Genomic DNA, 15531 nt, shown 5'->3' on the forward strand with positions numbered 1-15531 from the left:
TTGATAAGGCTGTCAGTTCTGGAGGAAAGCAGTGCACACTGTAATGATGTGCTGCATGAGCAATCTACGGCACTGTAAGTCAGATACAAATGATAACACGCTAGTCAACTGTGACCTAATAATTGTCATTTTTGAGGCTGTCCCTGTACTTTTGCAGTATAAAAACACAGCTAATATACTAAGACTACATTATGTTAATATTGCAATAGTGGCATTAATGATAATGAACACCCTTTTTGACTAATATTATTTGGTATTATGATGATGAAACAATACATCTTTAACATGTTATGAGTATTCACATCGTACAAAAGTTTTCATGTCACTGGCTAACCAAAACATATTTCTGTAGTATTTCTGCAACTACAACTACAAATGAACTACGGATAATGCAATCATTTTACTACGCTTACTAACATAAGAACAATCTTTACTACTAACAAGACATTTCCACTTACCAGTATGGACAAACATGTGTTTGACGTAGTTCTGTTTAGCAGTAAAGGTTTTACTGCAGAGAGTGCATTCATAGGGCTTCTTTTCCCCCGGACCAATTACTCCTACAACCTGTTGCTGCTGAGCTGGCGCTTGCTGTACCGACAAGGGGTTCGGGAATGATGGCATTGCAGGGGGCGGTACGGCCACAAACTGGGCTTGTTGCTGGCCAGAAAGGTAAAGGAAAGGCTTGTTGTCTCTAGCCGGTTGCGTTGGAAAGAGTGTGGGCAGGAAGGTGCTTCCAGCAGTGCCCATCACTTGGGAGTTGCTGGTCACGGTGAGCGGCATCCTCAGATTGCTGGTGTGTGATTCTGCCTGGCGTATGTAGTGCTGGGCACTTGACAGGGACTGGGACATGACTGAGTTTGGCAGGGACTGCATCATGCTACTGTCACTAGTGCTGTGGGATGTGTCCCCGTCCTCTGTGTCTTGCACTTGCTCTGGGGACGAGTCATTGACCTCTATATGCACTGGACCTCCTTCACCTTGGTGACCATCCCCGCCCCCGTCTCGGCTAAAGCTTGTCAGGTACGGCTGCTGCTCCATAGGATCTGGCTCATTACTGATGGAGGAGCTCACCCCTGAGTCAAAGCCTTCGACCTTGGATTCACTCTCCACACCCTCAGTATGATCAGTGTCGTCTTGGCAGTCCCCCAAATTATCGTAGCAGCTGTACTCATCCTCGGCCTCCTGCTTTATGTGCATCCCTCCTGTTTGTATGCGTACCGGTCGTGGTTGCTTGCGGCAATGGGTGGATTCTGCTGAAGCGGTGATGAAGCGGTCGACCTGCTGAGATCTCTCATGGATGCGGTTCATCCAGGGCGGATCTTGAGATTGCTGGTCCTTCTGAGTGCTGAGAGTCGGATCGCAATTTGCTGTCATAGGGTTAATGTACAGGGGGCGCTCGCGGGTGCCGTTTTGCAGAGTGAGGCCAGAGTAGGAGTACAGTGATGTGTATGCACGGTCCATGCTTTGTGATGTTGCTTGCATATAACCTGACTCTGCGTCGCTGCTGGGCCCAGAGGTGCCGGACTCTGGAGTGCCACGGGGTGTTTCCTGACCAGAGTCTCCTGGTATAACAGGGAACCCCCCCGGCCCAGCGAGGCCCACATTCTGGGACACAATGCGCGTACACTCATCAATGACGGTCTTGATCTGTAGGATGCTGGCAGCAGTAAGGATCTGCAGGGCCTCTGACTGAGATACACGCAGAATCCCACTGTACATAAAGTCAATCAGCTTTTGGATGGATTGTACTGAGACCACAGAAGGGATCTCAATGTCGCTGTAGCCCAAGAGCAGCTTGTCCTGAAAGAAGGGGCTTCCAGCAGCCAGCACGCACCGGTGAGCTCGCAGCATACTTCCATGGATCCGAACAGTCACGTCACAGAAGTGCCCACGGTTGCGTTGCTCATTGAGGGTCTCAAGTACAGAATTGCTGAAGTTGTGGAGATTGATGTTATGAATGCGCTCGGTCATCCCCTTGCAACTGATGTCACCTGCAAGCAGGAAGCAACACACCTGACGTAAAACAAACAGTCACCACACTACCTTTTTCCCACATACCAACTACATTTTGTTGGATTGCAGTATTACTGATATATTAATAGTAGTAATAAAACTGTGTAACTTAATTATTAAATATACACAATATAATAGAATAGTTATGAGCAAAGGAATCACAAAAGTAGTATTTTTGTCTCTCTGTAAGAAAACAAACCATGTGACAGTACTTCAAGCAGTTAACTATATGATACGTAATAATGATGCTTATTTTAAACGGACATAAGAGTTTAGAGGATAATCCAGAAATTGCAATTCCAATAATTTCTTTCCTCAGTCCTAAATGTGTCTCATGAATTGTGGTTTAAAAATTGAAAAAGAAAGACAATTAAGATGGTTCCCATCTAATTATTCCAAGTTTACCTCTCTATATGTATTCCTGAAATTCCTCCTACCACCATTGGGTGGTGCACTGGGCTTAGATGACAACAGGCCTCTTTTGTTAGCCATGTGTTCACTGTGATGGCGCTTCCTAACTATCCTAGGAATACACTAGATGTGACCCGGCTGATCAGTGTGTGAGATAACTTAAGATGCTTTTCTTCTTTCCAGTTAGACGTAAAAAGAAATGGAAATCTAAATCCAAATTTGATAGGTAGTAAGTGTAGGAATTATTCAAATTGTGGGTTTCCATAATTGCTGTAAAATTAATTCCTTTTGCATATAAAACATGCATGTGAATAATTGAATTAAAGCGGCTGACCTTATTTCGATGATTATCAAACACAGCCCTTTTCTTGAAACGCAGATAAATGACCTCATTTGATCTTGTACATATTCATGTCAAAAATGTTTTAGATGATTGGTTTACACTATGTCCATGTCAATGAATAACAATAATATTTAGGAAAACGTTTTGATGAAATGTCAGAATCTACACATAACTGCTCAGTTTATGAAATAAAACCTTGGACATGTAGAGGAATGCATTATAATTTGAAATACAGTTGTACACTGAATAGAAATAAATTGAACAGTGATATTGACAATAAAACAATATTCGGTGGTAAAACAGATTTGTTCAACCACATAAAAAACCCAAGTAGTCCTATACTCACAGTTAGATGACGTTTTGTTCCAAAGATGCTTGTGTGGCTGGTGATGAAGTGCAGGTCAAGCTTCAGTTTGCTGGTGAAGATGGCTGATCAGAGGCCGGGTGCTAGGCAAGGCTGTCAGTCTTCTCTGTTGAAATCATGTGTTGCTCTGCCACAGTGTTTGGAGGGAGAGAGAGAAAAGACAAAGACAAATCTTAATGCCACATACTGCTTCGTCGATATTGCCACTCCCTTAATGAACCGGGAGCCACAGTAACACAAAAAAAAATCTTCCACTGACACGCTGCAACAGATGTATAAAGAGTTTTCAAAACAAGACGAATAGACGTTCCTGAGTGCACACCGCCACCAATTACAGAGTAAGGTTGAAAAAAATATTGGTCTTAGAGACAGTTGTTCTCTCAGCAGTTATCTAAAGCGCTGGGCAACAAAACCACACCCTTATGAAGAAAAAAAATTATCTAAATTCCCGATAAATGTACCCATTTAAAAATATTTCAGAAAAGGTCTGAGTCACATCACAAAGTGTGTGTGTGTGTGTGTGTGTGTGTGTGTGTGTGTGTGTGTGAGTGTGTGTGTGTGTGTGTGTGTGTGTGTGTGTGTGTGTGTGTGTGTGCGTGTGTGTGTGTGTGTGTGGACATATATGTGTTATTTTTTCATTTTTTTAAATCCACACCTAAACAAGACAATGTCCAATACAGATGTAGTACAGACGTTAGAAGTTGTAATAATAGAAAACAAGTTGAACATTAAACACACAAGGCATTCATTGGAAAAACACAAGACAGGCATTCAACAACATTAAGCATGTGATGAGCTGGTTTGGCACGAAGAAAGCCTCACACAATTGAATGCAAAGCTTCGACCTTCAAAAGTAGAAACAAATTATATAAAAACCAACCACATTAAAGTGACATAATGATACCATTTAAGGTCAGGCGGGCTGAAAAAACACATTGAAACAATGATATAATGCCCTTAAAATGTATGCCTTATTTGTCCCAAACTGGTCAGAGAGTCTTCAAATATTTCAACTATGGCAGTCCTCCATAAAATAAATTCTTAGTCAACTAGCACCGATCCGTCAAAACTAAGCATCTACACAAAGAATCATGCAGCATTAAAAAAAGCATAAAAAAATGTCTAATCAACTTCAGAAATCTTAATCTTCTAAGACCAAAACAAGTGATTAGTCTACTTATTGACTTTAAGAGGGCCGCCTTAATTTCAACCAACAAAGCTTTAAAAGTATCCAGCCTCATGCTGGGATGTAGATATTTATCATTCACAATCGTTTGGATCATAATTAAATCATTTTTTGGAAATTGTAAAAAAAATGTTTCATAGTTGTCACGCCAGCTACAACACAAACATAAAGTGCTCTCTGTCAGTGAAATGCCAGTTACAACAGTGTGCTGCTGATTGAACAGGACGAGGCAAGGATTTGACCAGACCTGCACGTTAATGTTGCCACATATTATTTTTTTTGCTTTTACAAGAACACACCTCCCGCTTTAAGACGGTGAGGTGAAATCCTCAGATAAAAAAGTATGTGATTTTGAAGTAAGTGACCCCTGGGTTTTTTTTACACAGAGGTGTCAAGGTAACACTGTAACAGATACAATTTTGACCAAATAAGATGATCATTTCGTCTATAGTTTAGCACAGATAAGGAGAATGGTATGAGAGAAAATCGGAGATGAGGGCCTAAAGTGTAAAAACTGAAATCGCTGTCTTCACAGACTGCTTTGTGTCCACGGCCCCCACTTAGTGAAGTGCTGCCGGAAGCGAGACATTTGCTTCTTTTCTTGAAATGTCCTTGTCAACTAACAAATCTGATGATTAGATCTAGACAAGTAATAGCATGTTTAGCAGCAGAGGGTGATCACTCGATACTGAGACGGATTATTATTTGGCACCAAATCTCTCTCTCTCTCTCTCACACACACACACACACACACACACACACACACACACACACACACACACACACACACACGCACACACGCACACACACACACACAGACATACACATACATATACACACACGTACACATACACACATACACACACACACACACACACACACACACGCACACACGCACACACACACACAGACATACACATACATATACACACACGTACACATACACACATACACGCATACACACACACACACACACACACACACACACACACACACACACACACACACACACACACACACACACACACACACAGGTTAGTTCTTCCACATTGGTCAAGGCAGAAAATAGATTTTACAGTGAAGTCCTTAACCCCTAAATCGAAAAAGGAAACTTTAACCCTTACCTCTAACCTTAGCTGTAAACATAACTCCGACTGTAACCTGTTGGCTATTTTATGATAGGCCTCAATATAAGTCTGAACCCCAAACATGAGCCCTGTTTTAACACCTAACTTCAAAGCTAGATCCAACTCAAACCACGCACCCTGTAACCCTTGCCCAAACTGAAATAATTAAACATTGACTTAGTCAGAGTGAAAACCAACAAAAAATATCATGTAAAAACCTTCTCTGAAAGAACTGCATTCAAACATGAGCCAAAATGCTTGAATCCATAACAGTGGCAAATATTTGACCTTTTTTCTTTTCCAGCATCAGTTAGCTTGAGATGTAACTGAACTGTACTCTGATGCCATGGGCCTTTTTTTTTTGTTTTTGTGCCTACTGTTAAAACAATGCAAACATATATGTTCCCTCTCTGGCTTACCCATCCAGACATGTAAATCCACCTGCCTGAGGGGTAAAGTGAGGTGAATGCTGGCAACAAAGGAGCAGGCCAAGGGAAGCAGGCTTCAGTTGCCCAGACTGCCACTCACAACAGTGATTCCATTTTAGCCGTGACACAGTGGGTGAGCAGCAGCCAGCGCCTACCTGCAGTGAATTCTAATCAGCCCAGGGGTCTGTCTCCCTCCCTCCCTCCCTCCTGTACCCTGCCTTGGACTAAAGGGGCTGATGATCCTTCAAAATTAATTAGATCCTTGCAGGAGGCAGCCATTTTCTTTCACGTCCTAACGTTCCACCAAAATTTTGAATTAAACTAAATTTGGGTTGTGTATCTTCCCTCCCTATCTTGATCTCCTTCTATGCACGCCTGCCTCTACCTGTTTCCTGTTTCATCACGCTGGAACTCTCTCGCCTGTCTTTTCTTCCATCTGTCTGTCTCTCTGTCTGTGCCCCCTCCTCTTCCTCCCTCGCTCCCTCCCTCCCTATGAACCTTCCCCAACACCCTCCGCCCCTGCCTCTCCATGCTCCCAGCTCTGTGTCTGCCTCTGTGGAGTTTGCTGTCAATAAATCCCCAGAGGTCAGTTTGTCTGCTGGAAATCAGACACAATGCTTCAGACCGCCAATGCAATGCATGCTCTGCTGCTGCCGCCACAACAAAGACAGAGGAGGGGTGGAGGGTGGGGAAGAAGAGGGGAGCAACAAAAAAAAAAAAAGGAAGACAGGGAGACGAGGGTTGCAACTTCACCAGCCAGACTCCAGGTTAATCAGCTGCCTGTATTAGGTGACAAGCTCATGAAATACGCTATATCGAATTGGACATTAGTTAATCAAGGGGGGGTGGGGGTGTTAGGTGGGGGTAAAATGGTGAGAATGGGGGATGGGTTCGGGAACAGACATAAGAAGTGTGCTTATGAAAGGAGCAGCATCAGCCATATAAATAATATACATCCTGAATATGCAAATACTGCTTACAACACACACACACAATACGAGCATATATTCAAGGCTCTTGATACATTTAAATATGGAGACAAAAGGGCCACGGGGCATTGTGAAAAGCTCATGTCCATGCATGTGCATACAGCACCTCCATGAATCTGATGCAGATTTGCACTTATCAAGAGTGTTTTGTGTTGCACCTAATTAACAGTAATTTATGAGTTTGTTTGAAATCTCTGCTGCTTAACCATCGCTGTCCAACATTGTAATTATTAATTTCAATCATCCATTTAGTCCAAGTGCATTAGCATATAAACGACCAGAAATCATGTTTTAATAGTATGGTTTGGTGATCTAATGTAATTTAGTACACAATGTAAATGTGTAGCGAGTACACTCGGAAATTTTTTCAGCAACATTCAAGTGATGAAGTGTTGATGAAGTGACAAGTGATAATTCAAGGTGTGTTCGAGAACGTTCATTTCACTCCGAGAAAACAATTTACAACTGAAACTCAATGTAACCAATCAAAATGTTAAACTTTTCTGAAAAAAATTAAAAGAAACCTCATCTAACTGTGTCTTGGTTCCCTTTGATCAGCACAATGAAAAAGTATTCTTTTAGGTAACCGTATACTGAACTGAATAAGCAGTTAACAGGTAACTAATGCACCTAAATCACACACACTTCACACACAGTTGGAGCAGAAAACACCTCACAGTCTCAGCATGTAATTGATTTGCCTTTATAGCATTCACTGAAAATCATCAACAAGCACGTAGGCTGTTGGTAAGTTGAGGCAAGATTTTTTACTCTTTTTTTCCTTCTCACCAATGAAATATTTTTTGAAATGTGTCTAAATGTCTGATGATAATTACAACATGTATGATTTACACCGGAACCATAGGCTGTCCGAACAATTTTGACATGGAACGTCTTCCTGTACTTTGAACGGGCTCTTCACCTACAACAAAGACCAGTCATTCTTCCTTCAGCTACAGTTTCGATTTCAAGCTTACCACCAGGGACAGTTTAAAAATATGCAAACACTGTGAAATAGCATTCCATTAATTCACAACTTGTTTTTTTTCTTCTGCAAATGCTCTCTTACTTGGTCAAAGCATTGTAAAGTAATTACAGAGTGTCAGCGTAATGTTATGGCCAGTGCTCAATCGAGATTGCTTTAATAACTTTATTATGTTCATGCATTTCTGTGCATCATACATAACTGGAACTGTTGTTAACTCTTTATAGTCCCCATAAATTGACTCTAACCAGTCATGTTTAGTTCCACTGCCACTAAAATGTCTCAAATAGCACAGCCGATCAATGTGATAACGCATTCAGTCCAACTGAAAGCCAATGAAATGTGACAGGATGTGCGGCTTTCAAATAAATCCCTCAGGCAAACAAATAACAAGACACACTACAATACCATTACACAAGTAAAGAACAGTTTAAATACTTTTTGACAGGACAGCTTGTTCAACTTCGTCATTTTTCTGTCAAAAACACACCCACCACCACCCGTTATCCATAGCAGATCCTTTGTCTATTTACAGATGGGAGGATAATCTACTTCTAATATACTTTTTTTCAGGCACACAAACACTTCATGAATCAGTGCTATCAGTTAATTTTCCACACTGACTTTTATGAAGTTTTCCGAAAACAAACAGCCACTGTTGGCTTACACCATTAAAATTATAAAGACAGTAGCTCACTTTGGTACTGGAAAAGGAGACTTTCAAGACAAATTCCATAACTGGCAAATGGCTGTGGTTTTGCAAATGAGCATTTGACCAAAAAGAACCATCTGACTACTCATATGATAGTCACCAAAACACCTCTAACCCCCGAAGCAGATAATGCTAAATTCAAGAGTTATCATTTAGGCACAAGTGTCCACAGCAACTGCCTCTCTACAGCTACTACACACGTCGAGGACATTTTGACTCTCCAAAAAAGGAGACCTTGCAAGCCATTGAGAGATCTTCATGGACCTACAAAGATGCTCATCCAGGTCTTCTCTGTCTATCACTAGTGTATCATGATAAAGGGTGGTAAATTAATTCTGATTGGCGAGAGATATCATATGTCCGTGTTCATATGACTCATAAGCAAGCAAGATCTCTACAAGTGGGTAGTGTGTAGTAAAGAAGGGAATATATGTAGCACCTTTATATCTCTGAGAGAAAGCAAAGCAACTCCTGACTTTATGTCCTTGGGAGATAAAGCAGGACAAAGATGTTTTGTGCTAAATTATGAGAGGATGGTGTGGGGCCTTTGTTAACAAGCAAGCAGCTTATGGAGTACAGCGCAGCCGCTGGATGTGTTTAGGTTAAATGTATACTATGTTTGTCACTAGGTACACAAAAAAAGAATGAGCAGTCTCACAAGTACAATATCTAAAAGTAGTTCAGGAAACAGAAAAATAAATGGTGTTCACACAAGCCTTGAGTAAGGCTGAGTGTCATAACCAACACCAACACTAATATGTATATACATATATATATATATATATATATATGTGTGTGTGTGTGTGTGTGTGTGTGTGTGTGTGTGTGTGTGTGTGTGTGTGTGTGGTGTGTGTGTGCGCACGGTTAAACAGCAACGTATCTTAAATAAGATTATTATGGTTCCACATTCATTCTGATGTGTTATATTGATGATAACTGGAATAAGGTCTGGGAAAGATGTGGATATTGCAATATGAGACTTGATGTCATCTTAGATTTTGGAAATCTTAATATGACATACATGGTGTTCTTTCTTGTTTTACAGACTCTATTGGCCTACAGTAAAGTGATGTCATTTCACTGAGGTCACATGGTCAAATTTAAATAATTTATTTTAAATGGGAGGATAGCAGATTTGATTTTGCTTACTGAAATTGAAAGCTCATTTCAATCTTAAGTAAATATTTTGTGAAAGCAGCAATGGTAACAATATTACAAAGATACTGGTCCCTACAGTATCGTCGTAATATTGATATCGAGGTATTTGGTTAAAAATATTGTGATTTGATTTTCTCCATATCGCCCAGCCCTGGAATAAACACAACGTCACAAGTACAGTATTTAGAGGGAAACAGGAGAGAAAAAGAAAACCGAAAGGCTTGAGCCTCAGAGTGAAGGTGTTCTCTCGCTCTCTCTCAGTTCAGTGGGGCTTTATTGGCATGGGAAACAAGAGTTAACTTCGCCAAAGCAACTGAGCACTCTCACTCTGATGTTATGTGTAATATCACATCTTACAATATGTCTTGTCCTGCCATACACATGTGTGCATGAAGTGAACATGTAATTGAATAAGATTGCCAGTCAAGAAAAATCTGATTAAACCACCAACTACTTTCCGCACCGTTGATAATTACCATTATTTTCCAATTTACAAATGTGATTGTGATCAGCCTCAGAAACTTGTGTGCCATGTGTTTCCTCCAGCAGCTGCACAAGGGTGCACGAGCAAGCTAGGTCTGTAAGCTAGCCCATCTCGGATCTGGCAAACTCAATACTTATCAAACAGGTTCACCAGCATAACAGAATAACACCGATAAACTGTTGACCAGCAGCTTGTTAATGATGCAGAAGGAAATGAGCTAGTGAAAATTAGACTTTGCAAAAGGTTTTATGACGTAACATTCCTCTTCAGCCTGTAGCTACGGTAACAAAAATACACATTGCATCGTTGAGATAAAAGCGAGTCATTATTCAGATAAAAACTAACGATACTTCAACAAACTGTGTCTTCAACTACAGATTTCTGCCTTATTATGTGTACAAGACATAAAATCCAGATGACTTAATATAAAATATTCTGCGGTTATTTTGAGCCCTACGAATGCTCTCACTTTTTAGAGTATTTTTAGTTTATATATGTCTTGTCGGATCATTTGACAAATGACCCATCTAAAAGTGTAATGCTGACACATTGAAACACAGTCGACCACATAAATTCTCTATAGATAATTTTGCCAAGGGTTGGCACCTCTGATCCAGTGGTCTGGACCTGGGCAATACAAGTAGGTTATAAAAACTTAAACAGCAGTGCAGTTTGAAATTAACAAAAGTTGGCACAAAGTTCAGGTTTTCTGTTACTCCAACGGGGGGAGGGGAACTTTATCCATATACCGTGTTGCAAGACAAACTTGTTAAGCAAGCCAACTACAGAATTTCACAAGAAATTAGAGAAAGGCCAAAAACCTCAAGATTTCACCTTTTAGTATTGTGACATTCTAGCAAAGTCAAAAGAAATTCTCGATATTATCTAGAAATTTGAGCTGATTGAAATGTTTCCAATATACAGTGCAGCACAGTGATGGCCCCGTTTAAAAAAGGTCTGTAGAAAGTATCAGCTAACATAGGGTATTTATAACAGCTATACATACAACTAACTATATCCAAAGAATACTGTAAGACACACACTCAGTAACTACATCTTTGGAGAAAAACGGAATGTACTACCTCACCAACACAAGTCCTAAATAACAAGAAGTGGTCACCTTTAAAGTTATCATCACACATGTAAACTTATAACACTGCTTACAGGAGCTACAGGAGCTTACAGGAGCTACATTTATTGTTGTTGATGAATCAGTAAGAGCATTCATTGTATGTTAGTGTAATACTTGTGTGCTTGGTGCGTCACAATTTGGAGCAATATTTTAAAAAGGACACTGTGGTTAATGACTTAATTTGTTTTTTTAAGGATGTGCTTTTGGCTTCGTTATGTTAAACTCCAAGTTGTAAATGAGTTTGTAGGCAGGTTTTCTTTTGTGCACACCCTATTTTTTATTACCCACTGAGCTCAGGAATGACTGCGGGGTAAAACTATATCTCTGTGTGGTTAAACCAGTTCTATAGTGTGTTATATTTTATGTATACACTGATCACATATCACACCTATCTGTGTTGCAAAGACATATAGAGTGTTAATAAAGTGAGGCCTCTTAGGCTGTGTATCCATCGTGGAATCTACTTTTTTCCCTCATTTGAGACATTTTTACATGTGTTATTATGATTTAATGTTGCTGCAGCTTAGGTCCTCTTCTCTGATCTGTTATAAGTACAGAAAGCAGAATCAATGCAGAGTCAGCTCACAGCAAAAAACGGAGAGATAAAATGACTAGCCTTCAGCTCTGTTATGATACTCAACTAGCCTTTTGGCCACGCTAATGGACAAGAATTGAATGAATTTATCCTCTCATGCCACATCGCTGTGCTTCTTCTAAGTCACGTGTGGTGTCATTGTTAGACTGAGGGGTTTAGATGTTTCACTTTTAAGACAAGTCTATCTACTAGCACACCTTTAATGATGAGCTTCTGTTACCTCTGTTACCTACCTCTTTCTGTGTTAGCCCAGGGTCAGGGTGCTGCTCTGCCTTCCTCTCAATGTATGTTAGGATTCTTTGAAATGACCCTGAACAGGACTAAGAATAATAATTAATAGTAGTAAGCAGCCGAGCCTACTGAAGTCCAAAAACATCTAAAAGGCATTCATGTCGGTTAATCTATTCATAGAAATTATAAAAGAAAAACATATGTAATGTAGGTGACAATTTAGGTACTGCTACGTGGTATTTTATTCTAAGTTTTATAAGTGCACAACTACTACATTGGTGTACTAACCACTTAAACATCTAACGGAGCCTGACACATGTGCTTCATCTGTACTGAAAATGTAATGCAGGTGTTATAAACTAGGGTTGATGTTACCAGAATGATCTGAATCACTTTTTCAAATGCATTGTGGAACAAGCCCAGCAGCTTTGATAAAAATGAAAATTTGTTTTGCCATTTGTCCGTTGTTGAACAGGTTACACATGCTTTCACTTGGTCACATGGACCAACTGTCGTAAATCATCTGTAACAGTCCAAGAACACAAAACATGAATTTATCCATAATGAGATAAAATAAGCTAATAATAAGGATTGCCAGCTTCATTAAGGAGTTTATTTTGAAATCTCTTTATCAAGGTCATTTAAAAGTAGGGTATTCAAAAGTACACTGTATTATAGCAGATATTTCTTTCATTTTCACAATTAAAAAAATTAATATTTAAAAAGAAAATTCTCAGTTAAAGAATTTATTGCCAACCGACAAAATGCCTGACAGTTATATATTGCAGCTGTATTAAAAAAAATGTAATTTATGATTCATTGGAAATACTTCCAGCAATCAACATTTTGTGATAAAACCGCAACAGAAAAACTATTGGGTAAATAATTCCCAAGTTTACCCATTGCACAGTGCATACAAATGTACCTTGAGTGAGACAATCCTAACATGTTGGCTGTGAGTGCTGTTTTCTGGCACGAGGCTTAAAAAGTCTTCCTGGAGCCAAGTTAGAAGCAAAGAATAAACAACACTCATTCTCTGTAAAACAGGTTAAAAAAAGAATTTTTGAATACTTTTTTAATTTGCTCAAACCCTCTTTAGATACTTTCCCCCTCGAACTAGGCAGTGATCTCACCGTGACTTGTAGAAAACCATATGGGTAGCAGGGTGAACTGAGGACACACATGCACCTTGGCAAACACACAACTTCGCTGTTAGAATCCAGGATACATTTTTCACATCAATTGAATGCTCTGGCCTGTGTGTGTGTGTGTGCTTGTGTCCATGTGTGTGTGTGTGTGTGTTTGTGCGTGTGTGTGTGTGTATGTGTGTTTGTGCGTGTGTGTGTTTAAAGAGGGGGAATACCAAATAAGTTTTAATGCATGTCATGTTCAAAAGGTGTACATAGGATTTACACATACATTATTACAACAAGTTGCATACGTCTAAAATAAAATAAAAAGGCTGGTACTTGTTAGATTATTTCTGATTCGAGTTGTTACACGATACTTGGGCACAGTTCCTCAAACAGATAACTTCCAATGAAAAGCTTTCGATCAAGAGTCAGTTTGAAATTTTAGCCAAGGTAATGGAAACACATGGTCACAGCCACAAATGGATTATGTAACTCTAGATATACTGTAACCTACAGTACAACATTTTATAATAATTATACTGTGCAAGAGTCTAATCATTCTTATCTGCAAATAATAAAGTAAGACAACACAGGACTATCGTGGTGCGAGTGTGTGTTCAACTGTTCCATGTGGCATATATATATATATATATATATATATATATATATATATATATGCGTAATGAAAGCTCACATTGAGACTCAATAAGTATTTGGGACATGCTACTGGGACATATATATATATATATATATGTCCCAGCAGCATGTCCAAAATATATATATATATATGTATCTTGGAAATATTAAACTGTCAATCCCAAAAAACTGTTGCATTTGCCACCAAGTGATCTTTGAACAGCAACCGTGTTTCATAAGACTTTATAAAGTTTTAGAATCGAACAAAAGCTTCCTGACAACAGCATGTCCCAAATACTTATTGAGTCTCAATGTGTGCTTTCATTACGCATTCCTGTGATACTTGCAGGGAGGGGAGATTCCAAAACAAAAGTCCTTTGAAAACTGAAAAACATGCCTTAAACCATACCTTTTTGGTCTGCCAGTTTTCTGTATGCTCTGACAGTCTTTTGGTTTCGAGTGAAATTCACTTTTGTAAAAGTCAATTTCATGACCAGTCTTTTAGCTCCTTACTGCCAATTTACTAAAAGGAGAAGTATTTTTTAAACATCCTGCTCAATGGATGTAAACATTGATCCAGTCTACAAACATTGGACATATAGCTGTCATGAAAGTCTTTTTTAAGCATTATGGATGCATAATACACAACTGACTGGATGCCAGATAAAAACCTTTACTTGATTCCAAAATGCTTTTATCCTGGCAAAATGATCATCAATAAATAAGATACATTTCCCCTTCCCTTAAACAAGGCACATTATTTTCCAGCCTTGCCTTATAGCTGGAGGAAATCACCATAACTCATCGTAACAGCATTTCTGTGTTGCATAATGCAGCTGAAGGGGAAATTCTCTCCTTAATTACAAGCAACTTGTACGGATTCTCAAAAGGTTTTGCAATTGTGTTGTTCATATTATCACAAATTAAAAAATAATATAACGTGAAGCGAAGCATGTTATGTGTGAAAAAGGTGCTTTGTGGGTAGAAGGATCCAAGCCAGTTAGCCAGGAGGCATCTAGCCTGCCAATAATTTCTAGTTTGCAAAAATCCACATGCTTATAAATCCAGTTAACTAATTAGATTATATTTCAATATGATCACGAGTTATGAGGGAAATTAATACTTATAACATGTTTAATATAAAATAATTGAACAGTTCTTGAAGCTTTAGAGGTATGTTTTTTTAAGGTTGCCATGGTAACTGGGGACTCAAATGCAGTATTAAAGGTGCAGCTGCTGTAAAACAGCAGTCTTTGCAATAGACATCATGTGGGAAACTTAATGTGTTCTTCCTAAACAAAACCAAATCTTTAAACAAAAAGTCTATTAAAGGCTTACGGCTATTCTGTAGTTAATTATAACACTTATCATTAACTTTAAGATGTGCACCTGAAACCAGTTTCAGTTGGCAATCACATCAAAGACTAGTTTTGCTCCATGGGGGAATATTCTTCTAACGAGAATTATACAGGAACCAAAAAAAAAAAAGCAGGGAAAAGGATAAACACTGTCCGAGACAAAAAGGCCAAGCAGCTAACAAGCACTGTGACATTCTGGATGCAATCCACAAAGTGGCTCGTTATATCGATGGATCTCTACTG

The 15531-nt window shown here is 39.3% G+C and overlaps 1 protein-coding gene across 1 annotated transcript in view; it reads right to left on the reverse strand.

The window, feature by feature from the left end:
- zbtb20 (zinc finger and BTB domain containing 20) overlaps nt 1–15531 on the reverse strand; it is a 32424-nt gene that overhangs the window by 12982 nt on the left and 3911 nt on the right. The window contains exons 2-3 of the mRNA XM_083927036.1: nt 3117–3261; nt 459–1994 (exon numbers count right to left, since the gene is read on the reverse strand). Coding sequence (XP_083783162.1) covers nt 459–1974 — 1516 coding nt within the window. The 5' untranslated portion in view covers nt 1975–1994; nt 3117–3261. The remainder of the gene's footprint in view (nt 1–458; nt 1995–3116; nt 3262–15531) is intronic.

Source organism: Echiichthys vipera (assembly GCF_963691815.1).
Source record: "Echiichthys vipera genome assembly, chromosome: 14".
Taxonomy (NCBI): domain Eukaryota; kingdom Metazoa; phylum Chordata; class Actinopteri; order Perciformes; family Trachinidae; genus Echiichthys; species Echiichthys vipera.